The sequence below is a fragment of the Nyctibius grandis genome, chromosome 18 (assembly GCF_013368605.1).
Source record: "Nyctibius grandis isolate bNycGra1 chromosome 18, bNycGra1.pri, whole genome shotgun sequence".
NCBI lineage: Eukaryota > Metazoa > Chordata > Aves > Nyctibiiformes > Nyctibiidae > Nyctibius > Nyctibius grandis.
In genome coordinates this window covers 6,317,405-6,340,808 of record NC_090675.1, presented here as the reverse complement: position 1 = coordinate 6,340,808, position 23,404 = coordinate 6,317,405, and the positions used below count along the sequence as shown (strand labels likewise).

Sequence of the window (23,404 nt, the reverse complement as noted above, 5' to 3'; positions counted from 1 at the left end):
ACTGCCTCTTTTGACGACAATTCAATAAACACATTGTAAAAGCCCTGTCTATCGTACCTGCTCCTTTTCCTACTTAATTTTTTCCATCACCGCAGGTGACATATGAACTTTACAGCTGGTGCATTTTTTTCCCAGGCTTTACTTCAACTTGCTGCATTCCTGAAGATGCCTCTCAAGATGTTTTTATCAAAGTAACTCCCAACCTAAACTTTTCTTATCCTAACACCGTGCAGGTCTAAAATCAGAAGCAGGGGCTGCTGAGATCTGTGGAGAGCGACAGGCACGGCTGCACCGGCGGGCGCCTATCTGCAGCCCGGCACGAGAGCTCCCAGCAGGTAGGAGCCATATGAGGGTTAAAAAAAAAACAAAACAAAACAAAAAACCCCAAACAAACCAAACGACAAATAGCCCCCAAAAAGTCACCGTTTAGGGTTCGGCCGTGGCTGCGCTGCTCCAGCCGCAGCCGGCCAGGCCGGGACGGCGTCTCCCTCTAGTGTCTGAAGGCGCGCGCGGGCCGGCAGCGCCGCCGCCATCTTGGCTCGGGTTTCTCTCTCCCACACCGCCCTCTGCAGCTCGGTGCCCGCCGTGCCGGCGCGAACCGAAGGGCTCAAGCTGAGGGGAAAGAACGAACCATACGAGGAGTCCAGCGGGGTCCTTCCAGTCAGGACGGACTCCACCAACGCCTGTGACACGGCCACCACATCACCGGGGGAAGCCAGGGCTGAGGGAAGGCCCAGGACAGTACAGTTCTTTTAAAAACCAGCTGCATTCAAAAAGAAAAAAAAGCACTTCAAGCACTCAAAAATTCCAAAATTGAGGCTGTCTCTGCCAAGCCTGTCTTGTTCCACCTCATCTTCACTCCCATCCCTGCCGCTGCTGTTCAGGCTGCTCTCTTCATTCCCAAACACCTCCCAAACTTAGTATTCCTTCTGCCAACTCCTCATCTCATCTGAGCTTCTATTTCCCTGGTAGCCGCCAGGCATTACCCTTGCAGGCCCACATCATTCCCTGGGACACCCAACACCTCATGAGCCTGGCTGCCTCAGCACCAACGCAGGGTCTCTCACATGCATCTGACAGGAATCTCTAATTTTCTCATAAAAAGATGCCAACTTCAGGTGGCATGAAGTCATACTAAAGATGATAAATTGGTTTCTGCAGGCACGTCACCAGCCGGGCACATTTCTGCCCCATGCCAGTGCATCGTGGTGTGGTATCACCAGAACAGATGCCCAGTGAGCATGAGCTGGGCTGGGAACTGCATACACAGACACACCTGCCCACCCTGATTGTATTTTGCTAAATACATGCTTCAAAGAAATAATTACTATATTGCTGTAGTATTCAGTGGTGTATTTACTGCTGCAAAGCTCCAGATGCTCTGTAAGCCACAATAATACAGTTAAGTGGAAAATGAGTCATTTAAAACCATAATGACTATCATAGCTTGACTCCACTGACAACAAACCACCACAACGATAATGCTGCAAGGTGGATGATTGATAGATGTTTGTCAGGGCCGTTGGTCCCGTCAAGCTCTGCCTTCGGGCCGAGGGTCTGCAGCCCCCCCCATCCCATGGTGCCACTGAAGGGACCCCAGCACAGGGTGGCACAGCCCGGGGTGGGGCCTGAGCCACTCCTGCCCTCCCCAGCGCATGCAGGTGCAAGCCACCGTCTCCTCAACACCACGCTGCTGACCCACCTCACTGCTTGGCTTCAGGAAAACTCCTTTTGTGACTCCCAGGTGAGCAGATCTGGGCACCCAGATTTCGGCTGTGAGGAGGCAGGGCCACCCTACTCAAAGCAGAGTGGGGCTGTCCCCAGTCAGACCAGCAGGCCCAGGGGCTCACACCCCAGGGGGCCTTGGGAGCAGGGTGCGTGCAGGGCCACCACCCTTTCCGAGGGGACTGGGTCCCGCTCAGACAGCAGCCTGGCCATGCCCATGAGGACATGCCAATTTCCAGGTGCTTGCTGTGGCTTGTCTGGGGGGCAGGTGGGTGTGGGGCCTGGCCTTCTTGTGGGATGGGAGATGAAGGCTCCACCAGGCCCACTTTGTCCCTCAGCATGGCCAAAAGCAGCTGGGGCCATGTGGGGGCCATGCCTTGCTGCCTGCTCCTCAGGCCCTGCTCAAGGAAATGCCCCTTGAGGCAGGCAGCCCCTCGTGACAGTCCGGAGAGCTTTTACAGCATCAGGGAAATGTTAGCTCTCTGCTGACGTGGCAAAGGTGACTAGGGAAGAGGAAAAACTGAGGCCAGTTTTTCTCCTGGTGTGAAGCAGACAGCTCTGATGATTTTAAATAAACCATTTTAATTTATGTCCTTAGAATATTTGGCATTCATTTTTTTCCCCACCTCCAAATGAAGCAATTCTCTTGCTTAGTCCTTGGCTAATCTTTTCAAAAGCCAGGTAATGGAAAAAACAGACTAATGTTCTCACTAAAGGCTGAGGCACTGAGGAGCTGACATATACTAACTCATATTGTACATACTATTCGCTGGAGAGAAGCGTATTTTATTCCCTTAACATAACCACTGTGGTTTGTTGCTAGACTGTAGCACCATGCAATGTAAGCATAACTCTCCAAAACATGATTGTCTTTATCTAGCTGAATGTTCTGCGTATGGACCACTTCTAGTCCCTCTTATTAAATGCAATAAAGCAAGGTCACTCCTTAGTCAACCTGATCACTGCCTGCCACAGCATCGCTGAGATTTCTGTAATTTATGCAGGGGAACAGGAGAGCTCCTCACAGATCAGACTCTCATAAAAATAATTTACAGCTACACTCACCTTGCACGAAACAGCATAGCCATCCTGTCAGCCTACACATATTTCGGTCTCTCTTTAACTACCCTCTTGTGGTATCTCTGAAGAATGACAGTCTTTTCTAACAGGCTAAAATAAATCCAGTTCTACTTGGCTCTTCTAGTATTAAATGAGACAAAACTTTCCTTTTGGAGGGCAAGTACCTGGTGGTTGTTTTAAAGGTTTTTGGTTTTTTTTAGTTTGTTTTTTTTTTTTTACCAAATGAGCATCATGTTTGCCCCAAATACAGTGAGGCCCTTCAAAAACAGGGACCACTGAAAATCCCAGGGAGTTTATACTTGCATTTTTAGTTGTCTTTTAAAGAAAAAAAAAATCTAGTTTCCAAGCTTTTGATGTTAATGCAATCTCTGCTGCATTAAAAAAAAAACAAAACCCACCAGTGATTCAACAGAAACTAGTTAAAGGCTTTGAAGATGCAAAGCAGAAGATATATTTCATCAACATATAGTAATATTGCGTATTTGATAGGTAAAGTCTTTAATCAATTCATTAAGTTCTTGCTTTATTATTTTCTTGTCTTGAAAAAAAGATGATTGTAGTGGGGGTGGATGGCTAGGTTCCTAGGGCTAATGCAAGTTTTTCAGTAGAGAAACATATCATAAATCTAACCAAGAATAATGCAACACTCTTGAGTGAGTTTGAATACTGAACAATAGTGCCAATTAACCAAGATACAGTAGGTGTGCCCTCAATAACCGGAATCACCACAGGCCTTATCAGCTTGGGTCAATACTTGAGGTACTTGAACTATCAATAAATAAGTAAACCTTTTCTTTCATGGAGATAATTTTAGCAAATCTAAGACCCCAGGAAGTTGTTAACATGGGTTAGGTTTAAAAGTGCTTTCTAAAGACAAAATGGCAACCCGGAATTTCCTCATCTCTTACCACCACTGACTGCAATTTGCCTGAAACAGGGTGTTTTTTGTTCCCGTGGTGACTAAGGCAGTAACCGAGTTCCCCTGGGTGACTCCTGGGATGACTCAGGCAGTAGGTGACTGATATTACACTGGTGACTCTTGAGTTTTGTGTTCCTAGCTGCACTTTTCCCATTTATAAAATGGGGATAATGGTATAGTGAAGTCTGTATTACCAGACCAGCAGAGGAAACATCAAATGCAACGATCGCAATCTACAGGAACAGCCTCAGCAGAAAGCAGCAAAAAGGATGCAGGAGATTGTAGGGTGCCAGCATGACTTCATACTCTGCTCTTTGCTATATAGAACTTTATGTCTGTGATATTGCGCCTGACATTGTGTGTGCATTTTGATGGACATAAATACACGTGTTTCTATATGCAAACAGCGCACAAATGAGATGCGCCACATTCTATGACCAGGAAATGTCTTCGTGCTAAAATGATTTCAGTTGCAAGACACCTGCACAGAAAGAAAGAGCCCCAACACACAGCTGGCAGAAAGGGACCATGCTGGAAACTGCCAACTCCACAATAAGCGCTTGGAGCCGTTGCCAGCTGAGAACTTCCACCTTGCCCATGGCCACAAGCAGTCTGAGCCCCTCCAGATGGAGACAGGGCGCAGGGAGAACAGTGTGCCCTCACCTGCAGCTTTGTTTCCTCTTAGCTAGTGAAAATAGGAAGTCTTTTATAGTGGTCACCATGGCTAATTCACCGAGGCCTTCAGTTTTCACTCTGGTATCTAGTACTACCACAGGTTTTTTTGTTTTACAGCAGCACTGAGAAATGCTCACTTGCCCCAGTCAGGGCACCAAGCACAGTGCAGTCACGTAGTAAGAGACAGCCTGTCCCAGAGAGCATCACATAAAGAATGGCTAGGATTGGTACTTTACAGTGCTAAGGAAGGTAGGAGCATCTGATGAGATGTAAAATCAACAAGGGAGGAGGTAGTCCCACCACTCATTTGCACGTACTTCTCTAAACCAGTTAATTTAGAGGCTAGTCTCCATCTGGAGTTAAGGAAGACTCACCTTCAAAAGGCAATTCAGAGCATTTCAGTTGGGATCCTGCTCCAAATCGCCTTCTAAAGCTATGGATGAGCACGCCTCCAAAGATGGCAGTTGGAGTCCAAAGAAGCAAGTTGGTTTATCCAGGTGAGATTTAACTGAGTCACCATGAGAGTAACAAAACCCTGCATAATTTGAGTCTTTGGTCATTGTTTGAACCACAGCTCGTCCTTCTTTATTGCCAGCAATAAAAGCAGTAAGCCAAGTAGCTCCTCTGTGAATGGAATATAACCAACACCTGTTACCTTGTTCCAGTGCCCCAGGTGGCTTTCAGCAGAGGTCACCTACACGTGTGAAGCAGTAGTTAGAATTCAAATTATCAGCAATAATGCTAAATATTTACTTAACAAGGCACAGCCACAGTAAATGAAAATACTTTCAGTAAAATCCTCCCCAACCTCCATTTGCCTATCTTCCAGTCCAGCAAGGACTACAAATTTTCATGAGCTCATACAGGCAAAGGTAAAAAGGAACAAAAATATACAGTGTCTATGGCTCTTCAAAAAAAATCATCTGCAGCATTTATTGCTGCCTATAATAGATTTAGCTATCATAAGCCATGAAAGAGACCATGACTGGCAAAAAGGCAAGCGAGTATCACTAAGGTATGAACAGCAGAAAACCAGGTTAGAGCTAGGTATTTAGTAAGGAAAGACAAAAAAGGCAATACAGAAGGTTAAAAAAGAAGGGACAAAGCATGGTATTAAATGAACATTGCATCAGGGAACAAATGTTATGACTGCTTTCAAAGGATCACTTTCTATACACTGCTTTAGTTGGCACCCAACTGGTGATAGGAAGCTGCTAAGTAGAAAACTAGTTGGAATGTGGGAAGGTGCAATCTTTAAAGCACAAAGCAAAGGTCCTAGGTGTTTTAAGCATAATAGCTCTGGGTTTTCTATAATCCAGATCTCTCACACCTGACAGAATAATACTCTTCTGATTAATTTCATTCCTCCAGGTGGTATTTGGCATGGTCTTTGAATGAACTTCATTTCTTAAATACTAGTGATTCAAAAACTGAAGATGTAAGACACATCTTGAATGAAAAACCCTGCTAAAAAGATTGAATTGTCTATACCTGCAAGCTAATGTCCCTATATCAAACTTCTGAAAAGCAATGAATTTATCTGATAAAGTTTAAAAGCATTAAAAATCTTGTTTCATCTCTTGCTATACCTCTCAGGCATATTCCTCTGAGCATCACCATTCTTGCAAGAGACCTGACACCCAGATCTTCAAAGGTGTATAGCCACTTAAATTGTATCGAATTCAGAGTGAAATGCCTCAATGCTTTCTGGGACTCTGGGAGGGAGGGTTCATTGGCTTGATTGGGAATTAAGGACCATGAGCAGGAGTATGCTCAGCACCTGGGAGGACAAGGATCATAGTCTGTACAGAGGCCACATTTCTTCCCCCTGGAGACACTGACAAAGCTGTTAGGACTCCTATTACAGTGCTCTGAGATGAGACTGGAAGCCGCTGCTCTCATTAGACCTTGTCTCATAGGGCCCCTCACACTTATCTGTGCGAGCTTGCTCCAGTAGTTTTCATCCTTCTACGGCCATCTATAATTGGTTTCCTCCAGAAACTTGGACGGTTTTTTAATGATGTGCATCCAGAAGACTGAGATACAGGTTCCTCGCAGAAAAAGAGAAAAAAGCTCTTCTTGCACATTATGCTACTATTGTACATTCTGCAGAGTTTACACAAAATTGGATTTTAAAAAAGACATAGGGCTATTCTTTTCTCTTAGTTACATGGCTGAAATTCAGGGAGACTTCACTTTCATCAAATTTACATGGGAGTAAGAGTAGAATACAGACAGAAGTGCTACAGGGCTGAAGAGAGAAACAAAACCAAACTTGAATATATGGCTGCATACATGTAATTGCTTACCAAAACAATTGGCAATTATTGAGGGAGAAGAAAGGTTTCCTAAGTCTTTCTCAAGAAAGCAAATTTCAGTGTCACAAGTTACCTCTGCCAAAGTAACTTGGATAAAAGTTTTGAAGTGTTTGCAACAAGCTTGTAAAGAAAACCCTGAACTAAAAAACCCTCCTGGAAATCATGTATGAGGAAATATTTTTTTTTTCTCAGAAAAGGACACCATGAAAGCTGTACTATGAAGAACTAAACAATTTGCAACAAATTGTTCACAGTAACCAGCAGTCCTATCTTTAGCTGGTGAAAACTGGTAAAATGCCATTGGCTTGCGTGGAACTGCAGAAATTCACGGAAGGGCTTGCGTACAGCCATGTACTTAAGTATGGGACCATCCTGAAAGACAAACTGGTCAGTTAACTAACAGCTAATGTAAATAGGGTGTAAATTAAAGAATCTGGACAAGCCAAGGATCTGGTCTCCTTTTTGTTCCTTTTTTCCTGATTACTATAATAACTTTAATAAGATGGCTTATAAAAGCTTGCCATTTCCTTTACATTCTTAATAGCTCTTTCTTCTGAACAAAAACCCACTCTTGGGAAAAAGTATTTCTTCCCCACAGCAGCGATGGGGTACTCCACACAAAGAAGCACCTAGCAGTTTAGTTCACATTTTTTAATAACATGGCACAATTTACATTACACAAGTCTTCGCTGATGAGGAAACATGCTGAAGATTGAGAGCCGCTTCACTTTTCTTTTCACATAGGATCTAGAAAGGACTTTATTACATACAGGATAAACAGCAAAAAGGTTCGTATATAACAATCTCTTTACAATACTGAAAGCTACCACTACGGTTCCAGTGTACATATTCTTCAGGGTTGGTTTTTTTTTTCTGTATTTTTTCCTTTTGTTCTTAAAAAAAAAGAAAAACCACTGCACAACATCTGGAGTTCACAAAATCTGAAGCTCACAACTAAACCTTCAGTTGACTACTAAAATAGATCTCTGATCATTAGAAACAACTGTCTGTAGTTAACTTTTTTCTTTTTTTTTTTTTTTTCCAAAACAGGATAACAACTTCAGATAGCACTTTAATACACTAGAAGACCAATGGAACTAATTTTATTTCATACATATAGTTTACAGTCCAGTAGACAAGATATTGAATTCTCTCTGATAAAGTCATATTCTCTCCAAATATTTAGACAAGAAACTTAACACATTATAAAAAAAGTGTGTTATGAAAAGACAGATTTCAGAAGATTGATGCATATTTTTAAAAAGGACCATGTTCTTCATGTTATTTCATGTCTTTTATGATTAGGGAACAACAAGGCTGACCTGTTAACTATTCACAGACTTTATTACCAACTGAAATACAATAAATTGCATTATGAAATATGCATCGGAGTTCATTAATTAAACTACTGATCCACAGTGAAAACATGTCTATCATTTAGAAAAGTATTAGCTTTCTTGTAGGATTTGTTTCAATGCAGCTAAAAATCACTTAACACACAAAAAAAAAGTGTGTGTACAGAGAAAAATGACACACTGTCAATAAAAATAAAAACAGACACGAATGGCTATAAGCAGATGTTCTTCCAAAAATAAATTTGACATGTTAAGTGACGAAAGTTCTGGAAAATATCCAGCATTTGGTTATTACTCTGTTTAACCCAGATTAACGTGACTAAAACCCAATCTGTTATGACTACAGTATCAGTGATTATAGATCGCTAACCCTGACGTGTTCTACAGAATACACGAGCTACAGTAACATCAGCATCTTGATGCAGGGGTTCAGACAGAAAACTACACTTCTAACGGGCTGTTTCTTCATCAAAACAAGCAAGAGAAATAGGTTTCTGTTATAGATGAGCTTGTTCAGGGAAAATATGACTTTAATTATGTTGTGTGTTGAAAAGGCTCCTTTGAGTTATAAAGGCTTTTGTGAAAAGCCTTAGAATTCATTGCATAGTTGAAGGGGTTTAGCTGTCTATAACAATATATGTAACACAGCATAAGCAGACTGTGTTGATCAATATTAAGTTTGCAAATAGCACAGTTTAAGAAGTATTGATGTATTATGTTACTTAATTTTATCTATTTACATTTGTACAAAGTAAAGCTTTCATCTTACCCTTTTTGCATATATGAACCATTAACCCATGAAGCAATCTTTTTACATAAATTATCTACAATTGTCTTCACTTCTGGTCTGAAAGAGCTTTGTATGGTTGGCATTGGTGGTGGTTTGTTTCTAGTCAAATCATTTAGATTAATGTCTTGTTCTTCAGTTCGAATTTTGAAATTTTTAAACTAGAAATAAAATAGAGGAGGAGACACGAGGAACATATGGACTTGGCTAAAAGATCTGGAAAATTTCAACATATAATATACAAAAAAACCATTTCAAAATCTTTGCACTCAGGTCTATACATATTGTACAGTGGGTCACATCCCCAGTCTGTATCAATGACTAGTAAGAAGGTCTTTATATTATGTTCATTTACAATGTTCTGTCCCACTTTCTCTGGTTTTCATTTATTCTCACTCTGCTTATCGAGCTTCAATGTCCTTGAGGGTGTGAGAAGGAGGCCTCTCTCTCATCTCTGTTGACAGAGGAGTAGTCCTTCTGGGAGACCCAGGCCGAGGTCCCAGAGTAGAAATAAGAGGTGGAGGGGCACTGAGAGCTGCTGTGGGGGGAGTTTTATTGAGGATCCCATTTTGGTGTCCCGTTGGGGGACTGACTCTGGGGTAGTGCATGCTAGGGAGTCCTGGCGTGATTAGGCTTGGGTGAGGCAGGTGCCCATCCAAGGCGGCAGGGTGAACTGAGTGCAGGCGTGCGTGTTCATAGTCCTCTCTGAGCATGTGCAACCGCTCCCTATCATCCAAGTGGTTGCCCCTCTCATGCTCACGTCGAGGGTCAACAGAGAGAGGGTGGTGGTGATGGTGGTGGTGATTGTAGTCGTGAGGTTCCCGATCCCTGAATGACCTGTCTGCTTCATACAATCTCGGCGTAGAAAGACGATGAAGGGGGTCATTTCTTAGCAAAAAGTCTCTGCCCAGGGGGTCTCTCCGATGAATATCTAGCTCTCTGTAAGGATCTCTTAAGGGATCTCTCATTGGATCCCAGTGGAAAGAAGGATAGGGGAAACGTTCTCCACCAGGAATTGGGCTAATTCCCATAAAAGGGGTCATCATGCGAGTCCTATCCAGGCCACTGATGCTGTTCATGTGATGTATACCAGTTACACCTACAGTCATGGGCATAGACACTAACGGACTTGGATGGACGTTAGATGTAGATATAGGTGGTGGCTGATCAGATGACCTATGAGTCTGAGGTCCCTCAGGTTGAACATCATGGTCTTCCTTTCGTTCCTCCTTCACTTTGACTTCATTGCTTTTCTTCGGATTATCGTACGCCGCCTCGTTCTTCCTCTCGGCCTCATGGTTTGAAGTACTATTGGGCCTGGTACTCTCCACAACGGGGGGCCTAGCATAGGGTGAAGGAACCCTGGGCATTTGCTTAGACTCTTCCACCACTCGGCTTTCATGGCTCAGGCCTTCTTTCTCCGAAATATAGTTCTCCTTCACCTTGTGCTCTTCAACATTAATTTCCTTCCGAGATTCGGAGTGATCCCTCTCGCGTTCTTTGGGTTTCTCTTTTTCTCGAACCTCGGGATTCAGATGGCTCCTGATCTGCTCATTTGAGCTGCGATTATGTCCGAGGGAGTTTACTGGATGGATAGGTGCTGGTGAAGGATGGCTGGAGTGTCTTTTCTCAATGCTCTCCCTAGAAGAAAGAGAAGTGTAAAAATGAAGGCATGAGAAACTCTGCAAATAAAGCATCTAGGGTGTCTGACTTCATACTCGTTGCTTTGCAGAAAGCTAGTAACATGCACCATTAAATGCACTGTTCCTCTTGCACACCCAAAACACCAGAAGAACATCCCATCTCTAAACTAGGCCTATTCTATTATCTCGACCCAAGAGAAGATGATTCCTGAAGCTGCTTTGTGAATGATCTGATTGAGATTTCAAACACCGAAGTCCACAGAAGGCTCTCAAGGCCATCTAGCTCTAGTACATGTATTTCGAAGACAAAGGCCTTAATTATTTGCAAAGAAGAGAGAGAAAAACAAAACCATACTAATTTAATCCAAAAAAAGTGAGGCAGTTAAATCCAAATACATGGTTAATAGTATTTTACTTGCTGCTTCTGTTAAGAACACATTTGGGAAACAGATGACACTTTGTTCAACTGACTTCTTAAAAGACTTCTAGACGTATGTACGTTATTGATTTCTTATATCTATTTTCTTCAATCTTCTAGCTGTTCAATTTACTTCTCACTATTCAATTTACTACTTAAATTTGAAAACAAAAACCTCTCAAGACACCAGTACTGATGGAGACAATCCACCTCTCTGAACAGGCAGGCACAAAAGGAAACTCTCATTATTATAACCTCACCAGATGCACCTTTTGCTGCGTCTAGACTGCACTGTTGAAGCTGTCATTATATGGGCCATGTCTGAGAGACTTCCGAGAGTCCAGAATGTGACTGCTAGAAAACATTTGTAAGTTGGAGCATTTGATACCAGAACCACCCAGTCTGCATTGACTACCAATTAACTCCTTGGTATCAGGTTCTGCTTTGACTGACTGTGCCCTAAACAGTGTGGACATTGTGCCCTGGCTCCAATTTCCCTCCTCTTGCTTTCCACCAAAAGTTGAGGGATTTGATTTAACAGCTTCCAGATTTGGACGCAGTGAGACCAAGTCAAGGCACTCCAATGAGGGCTTCTCAATGTGAAGACTCGACTCTTACTTTGTTGGGAAAGCACTGGCTTGTGGACTCTGCAATACCTATTTTGCTCATGGGACTAGTTCAGAGGGCACCCTTAATTGTTTTATTTCATTTCACTAGGAGAGCTCATTGAGTTCTTTTGCTGATATTTAATCAATTCCTATGTAACTGATGTATTTTAAATTATGCATAACATTTAGAGAAAATAACAGGCATTTTCTGTAACTAAAGAAAAATATATGTGTAACCAAAATAACATGCTCCTTTGCCAATTTCATCCCATTCAACTACAGGGATGGTATTAAGAGGCTACTGATTATACATCTCACTTCAGCGAACTACATGTAGTTCAGTGGTCAGAGAGGGAATAATTTTTTATCCTCAGATCTGTCAAGGGCTCCTTAGGTTAATAATATGGGAACAGCTCTAAGTCTCTGTCTCCACAAAGAAGAAACTTAAGATCATGTTCTCAAATGAACTTGTAATGCAGTTGCTACGCTGAAAGATAGAGAGTATCTTATGCCGAGTACTTTGCCTCATTTATGTTGCTAAAAAGATCAATAGATTCTTGGGTTTTTTTTAATGCTCTAGGATTACATACACTTAAATGTCATTATTAGAACAGAATTGCTCAGTGACATCTTTTAAACAAAATACCACTGAGTAGGAACAAATCCTATTTTTCACAATAGCTGTTTTTACTGATTTTTTTCTAACGCTGGGCTGGAGTAACAGAGTCCTTAGAACAAAAAAAACCTCCGCAACTGCAAACGATGTTCCAGGAGAAAGTCGGCACCGTATCAGGACATTGCAATGTTACTCCCCAGCCAGCTCTGCACCTAGGGAAGGGTCACAGATTGTAGAGTCATATTATCTAAGCTATCTTGAGGGATTTACCTTATCTCAATCTAGCTGGCAGGGGGCTGCGGTACCCTGGCCATGCAGCTTATCCAAGAAGAGCAACCAGTGGTTCCCTGCACCCCACTCTTAACACTCATCTTAGATGGGGAACAGGTAAGCTAAGAGGTACCTCCGAGGTATCTTTCCACAGATAACAGAAGAAATCTAGACGAATGCTTTTGGCTAGATGGCCCATTTGGGGGCTGATAAAGTTAGACCCTTGATAACAGGATGATTTGGAGATGAAATCATACCTGTGGGGGTAATTCCCAGTTCTTCCTGTTTGGGCAAATTAGCTTAAAATAGGTAACAGAGATTGGGACCTCAACTAGAAAGCACGGCTACATCCTCACCCCACTGCGTGCCACTGAAGATAAAAGAATAGGTACAAGAGGCTCAGAAACTACTCCAGACATTATCTACACAGGGAGCACATCTCCAGGAAGGGATTCTCAGCATCTTCTCATACAGGCAAGAGCGTGAACATGCTGCAAAGGAGAACTCTTCAAAACCACACAGATGGATGCACAGCGACACTAGATCGGCAAAAACATTATTGTACTAAACTGTTAGCCATAATTGTGCAGAAGTATGAAGTATGAATGACGCTTACTTTTAAGCTCTCAAATTATTGAAAATAAATATGTTCTGAGCTATGATATGGAGTTCAGGCAATGCCAAAGCAGCTTGCAAGGAATGTATATCTGAAAGGGACTTTATTCAGCAGGAACACTTCATAAGAAAACAACAAAGCAGCAACTGAAATAATCACATAATTCTAAAGCCTACCCGTATCATTAGTAACTAAAATGCTTTGCCATTCAAGCCAGTAAAGTTACTCACATGCTTAAGCATTTTGCAGGACAGAATCCCCAATTTGTAACAGCAATTTATTTTGAAGCATTAACACCAGACATGAAAATAATGAAGCTATGCTACCAAACAGAAAATATTCCAAATGGAAAATGTAGGTGAAAAGATCTGTAGTTTGACTTGCTCTTCACATTTTACAATAACATAGAAAAGCTCTTAAATGTATTTTTAGAATATCTAATGTGTTAGCATAACTTCTTTTAGAAAAGGCTACTAATGCGTATATTTGGGTTAGTGACAGAGAAGTCAGAAAAGCACATCTCCTATATATTCTTTCATGTTAAAAAATTAGAAACAAATAGCCATTATGTAGTAAAGTAATGTGCAAACTTAACAGGAAAGCCATTAAGCCACAACTGAAAAAGCTGAAATCAGCCTCTCTACATTTTTCAAGGAAGGCATGACACTTGCTGAATGGCAAATTCTTATAATTTGGTACTTAAATGTTAAGAGGAATTGTTACTGAGTTAACTGTATAATGGGAACAGTCCTGACAAAAAAAAATATGACCAGGTTTTACTTTTCATTAACCCTTCCCAGCCTGGACATGTTAGCGTGCAAGTCCATGTAAAACACTGAATAAAACCTGTGCTTGAAGGTGTGTAACAGCAGTGCATGTGTGTGTGTGGCTTTTTTTGCGGGGGAATTAAGGTTGATTTAATGAACTGCATGCACTGAAACTACCCGGTGCATTTTACAGTGTTGTAATTTTACAACGTTATCAGTGGTCCCTCTGGTCAGTCCATTTTTGAAGAAGGAGGCAGGGTTATTTGTTTTGCAGACAAGGTCCAATTTACAAAGTTATTTAAGTATTCAAAGGTGCAGATATGCATCTGATGGACTGATAATCCTTTTTTTCATCCTCTCAGGCACCTATCTACACATTCAGTCTTCGAAAGACCTGTGACAATGTGACCCACAAGGTAACAGAGTGTGTGGGTCTGATTCTATTCTCACTTGACGCTGCCTGAACTCCAGCAAAGCTCCTTCTGATGCAGTGCGGTGCAAGTGAGAAGAGAAACAGATGCAGTAGGAAACACCCGAGTTAGAAACCTGCATCTTCAGCAGTGCCTCGCGTCGTAGGCAGCAACAGCGTCAGCTCTCCAGGTGTCCCTCTACTGAAGCTCTGGTTTAACAATGTGCCAGGCTGGGAAGGGTTAAAAGCGGAACAGAGCCCCAAGCTTTGAACTAGACAATTCTTGGAAGTGTTCTTTCGTACCTTTCTTTGTCATCTTTACTAACAGATGAGTCTCGTTTATCTACATCTCTATCTCTGTCATGAGCTGCAGCAGATGAACTGCGCTCCAGCTCTCCTGGCTTCAGCCAGGGCGGAGGGGTCGGGAACGAAGGAGGAGTTCGGTGCAGTCGGTTCCAGGGCTCGTGAGGGTTGCTAAAGCTCTGCATACTGGGGCCATCCTTGTGGCCGAACATTGAGTTGGGTGCTGAAATGGTGAAGTGGAAAACAAAAAGGTTTAAGAAAAAGGTATGCTCTAGTGAAGGTACTTACCAAAACAACTTTTACAGCACTCAGAGTTAAAATGAATACATATTATTGGGAGCTGGAAAAGGAAAGGAAATTAACAGAGATTCATTAGAGGGTCTCATTCCTAAAAATGGGCAGGCATCTGACAGCTGTTTTAATTGGAAAGGGAAATGCTGTGGATAAAATTGACAAGGGATGAAGTCGTAAGATAGAAGTGACAATGATCCTCATACCAAATATTTGGGAGGCATCGGGAAATGACCATTATACGGACTATAAATAACGGAACTTGTTGCATTTGATCCTGAACCAAAGGAAAATAATATGTGACTGAATTCATGTCAGATTTGAAGTATGGAGAAAGAGAGTGATTTTGAAAAGGATGATCTTTTGTGACTGGCCAATTCTAGAGAAATGTTGATGATCCTGGACAAATAAATGCAGATTAGTGATCTTTTCCAGGCACATGTCCTGGATTACTGGTAAGAAAGGGAAAAAAAAAAAAGTTCCCATCCAGCTAGGGATGCTGCACACATTAACTATTTTTGAACATGCAACAAAACTGTGTGAAATTTCACAAACTCCTTAAACTCACAGGTTCTATACTCTTGGGGTTCTTTTTTCTTTACTGAACAATGTAATGGTGACATTTAGCACTATGTTGAACTCAAGCTATTAAGTAACTAATAGAAAATAATTTACTGATAACTAAAAAATTATGCTCTTTAGACGAAAAAGGTCGCTTTTCAAATTCCCAGCTCTTAGTGGTATGTGGTCTAAGCAACTGGTAAAAAAGACAGCAAATAGTCACCATCACTCAATATCCTGAATTACACAGCGAACAAGAATTCATAAACAAGGAGGTTACTCACTAACTGTCGGGTTCCCGAGTCCCCCGAAGGCATTACTACCCACTGCCGTGAGACCGCTGAAGGAAGCCGGTCGATTGAAAGGCTCTGCAAACCAAGGGAAACAGCTGAGGCTCGCTGGCATGTTGGTAATCATGACAAAGCATTAGCGTGTTATCCAACTGCATTACATCTGCATGAAAGCTCACTCTGTGCCCATCCACAACACAGTGGTGAAACATTTTTTCTTCCAATGACAGTACGCTTGGGATCATCTTACTAGAAAAACTTCCTCTTCAATGAAGAACAAGATGTTAAAATACACATGGTATTGACGCCTGTACTTGTGCATAAGTAGCTACTCCATTTAAAACACGCAAATATCTTCATATTAATTTTCTTTTATTCCCTTCCAATTCAATTCCATGGTCTTTCTCATGAAATGTCCCTGACTAGCAAGACTATTATTAACTCTGGCAACTGTGCTCCAGAACACCTTCAGGCCATGTCTCCTAAACCATAGCCAGGATATAAATAAAATGTCCTATTATACTGATATCTCATGCTGACCTGAACATTTTGTAACTCTCTTGATATTTATTGCTAATACTATAAGAAAAAACAGTATGGACTGAAAAATACTGGAATAATTTTTTTTAGTAGTTAATACATGCAAACTAAAAGCTGTATGAAGCAAATTCTCCTCTCACCTTACTTTGGAGAAGTCTAATATTTTGATGAAACTACTTCTAATAAATACCAGCACAGGGAAAAGGAAGACCATTTTCTATAGGCAGCTAAGTGCAGAATGATAAACCTACATTGTGAGTCTGCTGGATCAATTTGGTGACCCCCCCAAATCCTTCCCTATGCCAAATAAAATGCCAATTTAGAGTCTTGATCTCGGATGCTCCCACAGGCAGCAGGCCACCTTATTACAACATCAGTAAGCTAGAAGGGAAATAACAAAATCTGGTAACTTGGGTGGTTCCGTTTTTAAATGCATATTCACCCATTTTCACTAACAGAAAAATCTGAGACCAGATAAGATTTTAAGGATCTATTTCCCACTCACTTAAATGGAAAAGCAGACATCTAGAAAAGAGTTAGGAAAAGAAACACCTCTATGAATCAAAGCCTTAACCTTAAGGCATTTTTTTTGATTGGTTATAAACATGACTACAGTGAAACCTAACCAGCCCTGTCACTTCGCTCCTCTAACGTCCAGACTGTTTTCAAAGTAGTTCAAAGCATGCTGTCAGTGATACTATTACGTGTATTTAGAACTGCTACTTGGGTAATGACTAAAATTAAATGGCTAAAATGCACCATTTGTAAAGGTTAAGTACGCATGATACTCAAAGAGTCTCCACGTGGGCAACCTTTAATGGTCTCAATGGTCAATGTGTGTTCCTTCTGAGTTGTATTCACCGTCTCACTGCAGAGAGAACGTACCTAAGTGAGCAGCTGGGTTGAGAAAGTTGCTGTGGTGAGGTGGTGGGCCGAAAGGGGTGCCGGCTGGGTGACCCCCACCTGCCAAAACAAAGCAAAAGGGGTGAATTGCTAGCAAAAGCTCAGAAAGGGACTCGCTGTGCTCTGGGCTTGACCACCATTTCTTAAATGGCAGCTCACATGAGCAGAGATTGCTGTGTACTGGGCAGGGGCTCTCAGGTCAGGATGCTATGCAAATAGCAGCTGCTTTTCTAAACAGAAATTCCCGGTTAGAGTATAAGGGGTGTGTGTATGGGGGTAATGTTTCAGTACGGAAAAAAAAGAAGAGCGTGTAAAATAGAGCATATTTCCAACCTGTCATCTCCATGATGCATCAGACATCACTGTGTGAAGAAATGTTCCTCCATTTACTACCCGTACAGCATTTCAGCAGGTTGGGCTTTTTCAAAAGCATATAGAATAATTTAAAAATATTTATCAAATAGACTAATAGCCCCTGGCATGTCTTGCATAGAGTTCATAAGCCAAAGCACATGGAAAATTTCCTTTTACCATGGCAAGGATTAGCATTTTAATGAGCACGCCACGAGGAGGAGATTTCACTTCTCAGTACTCACTGGCTGTGGAGAAGAGAGTTGAGGGCCGGGCCAGATCATGGGGGTGGTGGATGGCTCCAAAAAGGCTGGGGCCTGGTGGCCTGCTCAGAAATTCAGGTTTCAGGCCAAAGTCCAGCTTGTGCGGATCAGACTGCATCTGTTTCTGAAACGTAAAAACAGGATTTGGAAGAGACCGTCCTAAAAGATAGCAGTAAAAGACACTTTCAGAATGACGTGGGAATAACAATTTATTGATACTAACTGCTGTTTTAACAAGAATATTAGTTTTTGGGACCCTGAGCAGAGGTGCTATTTTCCTGGAAGGGGGATCTAAGGCAGAGAGAGAGAAAATCTCAGGCTCCCAATGCACATTTCCCACAAATTTCAACAGTGTTTTCACATATTCTCACATCCATCCCTCTGCAGCAAAGCATTTCAGCACAGACCTGACTTAAAGAACAAACATAAAAATCTTTGAAGAGGCCTCAGGCACTTGCTTAGCTGTAAGAACAGGTCTGTCTTAAAATAAAAAAAAGCAAAGCCGAAGAGAAATGTTCATTTGGAGCTGGTCCCAGGTGGGCAGACATGTTAAAAGCTGGGTGAAAGCATCAACTGTAGCACCACAGCTGCCAGCTGACCCTCTGCCCGCTGCAGGAATCCCTTGGCAGACAGTTACAGCAGAGACAAGTCAATGGACACCACAACCATTAATTTTAAATGTGAAGCTGCAATCCAGAAACCCTTGATGCAGTGTATCTTTCAGTGCCTCTCAGACGGCAACCGAGCCAAGCTAGGGACTAAAATGAACCAAATTACAGATGAAGCGTATTCGAGTCTAAAGATCTGAAGTCCCATTGTGACTGCTTGCACTCCAGATTCAAAGCACTGTATGTCGCTGTCTTTATTTATACGGTATTAGAATCAGCAGACTTTCTTTTTTAAGGTAAATTCGCTAAGTGTAGTATTGTAAATGATAAGTGGATGCAAGGATGGGCTCTTCTTTGTGCCATGTGCTCCTTTCAGTGGTCCCTACTTCAACAGTTTTATAGAACAAAGAGGAAAGACAAATTCCCAATTACCTGTGCTGCCAGAACTCCCTAAACACAGATTGCTGATTAATTGTGCAGGTCAGCTGAAAGGATTTACAAATGTGTAACACTGAACCAGTAGATCTTAACAGTAATTCTGGAGCATGTTACGCTTTATAAATCAGTATTTAATACTGTGCCAGCTCAGAGTACAGACTATTACAATGATATAAATATGCATATTAAAAAGTTATGACCAAGTTAATGTGCATGCCTAGTAGCTGTTTTTCAAGTGCTAGTAACATGTCTATGTTGCTATGAGAACAACAAAAAAAAAAAAGACAAAAAAAAAGAGGCTTTATCAATGTTTTGAGATAATGGCCTGCAAGAATATTGAAATGGAAAAGATGGCCAGGTTAAGGTCATGTCTTTTAATGAAGTACCACTGTAGTGCTTTAATAATTAAAAAGAAGTTCAGAAAATACAAATGCCTCAGTTGAACCCTGAGTGCAAGATTCTTATGCTGTGAACTCTTTTTATTCTTCTTTTTAACAACTAAGTTATAAACCTCTGATAGGCATTACTCAGAATAGCAAAGGCTGGCTGAAACTTTAATTGCAGCCGTATCATTGGTGCTGTTCTAATAATGAAAAAATCTCCTGTCTGAAGAAGAACAGGAATATCATGGATGTGTGTAAAGATTTTTGAATGTGTTCGTTTACCTTAAAATAGTACCAAAGAAAATTGACCCTATTTATTTTATCCCCAGTTGCTGCTCAGGAGAGCATCCCTCTTGATGATAATCCTTACGAATACGCATGAAGTCCTGCAAATGTGTAACACCTTAATTCAGGGCCCACTAAAATCAACGTAAATGTCTGCTCTAATTTCACGGCATGTTAGATCGGGCCATAAGGCCTTTCCTAAAAGAGAGAGGGCCAATTACGGAGCATAAATTCTCTCTTGAATCCTGGCCAGTAATGCACTGGTCAGCCTAAGGAGGAGTGTAAAATTGCTTTGTGCCAGAGCTGGTATGCAACCCTGGCTTTGTCTGAGGAATCTCCTGGGCATGCAGACAGGTTACACAGGTCTGAACTGTGTCTTGGTGCAGAGGTATAGGCAGGCAAACAGCATCCACCGCTGCATGTAATTTTTCCTGGGGTCAGGAAGGTTGTGTTTGAAAGTTTCCTATCTTGCCTGCTTCTTCAGTGTCTGCTGTTGCCCTCTGCAAGCAATTACTAGCGGGCCAGATAGTTACCAATTCTTCCATACTTTGCAAGCAGACCGGTGGCACTGCATGCAAACTTGAAATCTCCCAGTAAATCTATTTTATTCCCTGCTCTATGGTCAGGTAGAGTCTTCAGCCTGTGCAGAAGAAAAGGCACCTTCACACCCTTGGGCTAGAAGGAGAAACTGTTCTGTATGAGCCTTCAGCCTGAGATTTCCCACTTTGTGGCCATGGGCAGAGGGGAGGACTTCATTCCCATGCAGGAGTCTGACAGCCCATGGGGATGTAAACCAACTCGCCTTGTTGACTGTAGACCATACTTAATTTTTTGACTGAACTGAGATAGTGAAATACATTTCCCAGTTATCCTTGCAATTATCACCATGCACAGCCTCAAAAAGTCAAGTAACATCCTTTCCTGTACTTCTGGGCTTTATTCCTGTTTTTTAACACACAAGATGGAAAAGTATTAGGTAAAAGAAATGGCTGCATGAAAACGGCATTTAATATGAGTTACAAATACACCAGTATGACCTCTCTCTGAATATCAAATCAAGGAAGATTCAAAGGACAAAGATAGCATGGGAACAATAACTTCATTTCAAGAAAATACCTTTTCAATAAAATAAAAAAAAAAGACATATAACTCTCTAGGTCTCTAATCTTGTCTTTTTTGATAATGGGAAGATGAATGAAGATCACTAGCAGGGGAAACATAAGGAAGCAGAGAAGAGAGATATGTCTACTGCAGCAAATTAACCTGTCAACCTTGTTTAAAAGGGTTATTTTTAAACTCTATTAGCTGCAGGTTTTAGTAGCTGTTCAACATCTTCATATTCTTATAGCACTACCTTGTACAATCCAATTGCATACACAGACTGCAAAGTGCTATGGACTTCTTGTTCATTTTACTTTCTAACACAAGCATTGACTCCTGCAGTACAAGTATGAACAGTAAAGAACACCAGCCTTTCTTGACTTACTGAAAAAACTTCAGGAGAACACGGAATTTTTCAGTGATAAGTACAGTGAAAATATTATAAAGGCAAAGAAACCTTCACAAAGTCCATGTGCAATCAAAATACAGTTCAAGTAAGAACAGAAATACGCTATTAAATGAATAAATTATTTGTTTTTCTCTGACATCTGTTTCACGAGAGCCTAAACTGGCCGTGGCCCTGACCCTTGACGTCTCAAAGCATGTATAACAAATAAAAAGATTTCCACCCCTTTACCTTTGGTGCAACGAGACAGTGTCTGGATAACATCACTTCACCTGAGAGGCTGTGTCTGCCCGACCAGCCCCGACACGAACAGGTGCCAACCTCCAGCTATGAGATGGGTTGTGAAAAAAGACCGACAGGAGCCTGTGCAGCCACACTGGATGAAGCATCATAGGGACAGAAGAAATCTTCCTGTGCCCTCTTCTGTCCATGAACATCAATAAGAGGAATGCGATATAGGTGCCTAGCTTCTCCAGACTTAAAACAATTTAATCTTGATATGTTTGTGTCCTCAGCCATAAATAAAAGCAATGTTGTAGCTCACAGGCACACCCATTTAGTTCTTCCTAGCTACAAACTCATTGTTATCGCCTAAGATCTGCTGTCCTTGCTCCATGGCATCACAGACCCTCCTTTGAGACTCTACCTTTGGGTTTTTAATTCCGATACACCATCACTCTGAAACGGAAGGTTATGCTATAACATTGTTACTTTAACAAGGCATTAGCCATGGCATAGAACTACTAACAGCGAGAGGCAAACTCTTCCTCTCACAGGTTTGCACTGTGCAATTCATCTGAAATGCAGGCATGCCCAAAAGACTGACCTTGACTTTCTGTTGGTGATGGTATATCTGCCAGGCGATGTGAACATGCATAGCGCACCACTTTCCAGGTTTCTGGAAAAAACAAAGGGATACAACATAAATCAGTAACTTTCAAAACCCTGTGATGCTTTATTCTAGCTATAGCAACCCTTGCCAACTCTTAGCCCAGTCTCTTTTGGTCTAGGGGATTGCCCACGCCAAGACAACTGAAAGCAAAGGGTCTCCCTTCAATGTCTTCACCCTCCGTCCTCTTGGGAAAACAGAAATGCGAAGAATTTGGCCCTTGCTAAGAAGTTTATCTGGATAATCAGGAATGCTCCTGGTCACTCCCCTGTCCAAACAAACTCATGCTCGTGTTATACGCACTCTTGCAATCTTCTGATGCCACTGGGTGAGAATGCAGCTTGTGTTGCTGAAATCAATGAAACTGTCTCCCAGGTAGCAGCTGGTCTGCGTAGCTGTACTGCTTCACAACTGTGCATTGAACTCCTTTCCAGAAGTGCAGCTATTCTAAGACTAGCCTTTCCATCAAAAGATGAAAATGAAAGCACTTTAGAAGATCACTCTGGTTTTCAAAATGAATCTGACTCCCTCATATAATTGCTTGTCTGTACCTCCAAAACTTTGGCTCATAAATACACTGAAACAATTGGAGGTCACTCAATTCACTCTGTTTGGGAAGGCTCTTTGCATCCTTCCTGTCACCATGCTTTTGAGTCATGGCGAGGAGAGAGGAAGGAAAGAACCACACTGCTATTTGGGTTTTCTTGTTGATTCTATACTCATTTCCAGGACGTCTGAAAATCTTGTCTGAAAAAGACTCATTCAGGATATACTTTCTCCAGTTGTGTTCTTTAGGGGTCTGTAGTTAACCACACAACTAATGATTCCTGCATGTTTAAAAATAACCACAGGAATTCCAGAAGCTCCTCAAGCTACCAGTAACTTAAACGTTTCACAAAATATGGCATACGGTTTGCCTTCTATTTCTAGGTGTATATCAACCAACCATTAAAACAACAAAAAGTAAAACCCATCTCACACACGTACTCCCCCTAAACTCAAGCCTTTTGCTTATTCACAGCAACTGGCTGTGCTCGTGATTTAACAAGTGCACTTGGTTGGTTCAATCAAAATCAACGCCTTCTTGAACACGCTGAAAAATTAAAAAAAAAACCCTTTTGAATCACTGAGAGACTGGATCTTTTGATCCTTCTTTCTAAAATATTTTGTGTTTGAAGTAGATCGTCTGTCTTGACAGTAAGATACTTGGGTAGGAAGCACCATACTGAATAACACTGAAAACACACAGTAAATAGTAAAAAGCAAAATCCTTCAGTCTGCAGTGAAATGACAAGGGATCACTGCCAGGGTAGGTCTGCAGGATTTGGTTCAGGAAACCTTGTAAGCCAGCACGACAGAAGGATGATCAATATTTAACCTCTACTATTCATGCTAGGGGGCTGCAGGAGAAGAACAGAAAGCTTCCAACTTTGTGTATTTTCCTCGAGTGACCACAAGATGCATGCAGGGAAGGACTGACCATGCTGCTCAGCAAACACGGTGTATAATACCCAGGATGAAACATGGCATTGCTTTACAATTAGCCTGCTGCTTTAACCCGGTGGGGACTGAGACGAGCTTGACAA

At 41.7% G+C, this 23,404-nt stretch overlaps 1 protein-coding gene across 5 annotated transcripts in view; it reads right to left on the bottom strand.

Moving 5' to 3' along the window:
- Nucleotides 1-7,383: 7,383 nt before the first annotated feature.
- AUTS2 (activator of transcription and developmental regulator AUTS2) overlaps nt 7,384-23,404 on the bottom strand; it is a 757,133-nt gene continuing 741,112 nt past the window's right edge. For all 5 annotated transcript variants that reach the window (XM_068415808.1, XM_068415810.1, XM_068415811.1 and 2 more), the window contains 6 exons: nt 21,756-21,827; nt 17,691-17,832; nt 17,077-17,154; nt 15,646-15,729; nt 14,510-14,732; nt 7,384-10,500 (listed from right to left, as the gene is read on the bottom strand). In XM_068415808.1, the coding sequence (XP_068271909.1) occupies nt 9,261-10,500; nt 14,510-14,732; nt 15,646-15,729; nt 17,077-17,154; nt 17,691-17,832; nt 21,756-21,827 (1,839 nt within the window). In that variant the 3' untranslated portion in view covers nt 7,384-9,260. The remainder of the gene's footprint in view (nt 10,501-14,509; nt 14,733-15,645; nt 15,730-17,076; nt 17,155-17,690; nt 17,833-21,755; nt 21,828-23,404) is intronic.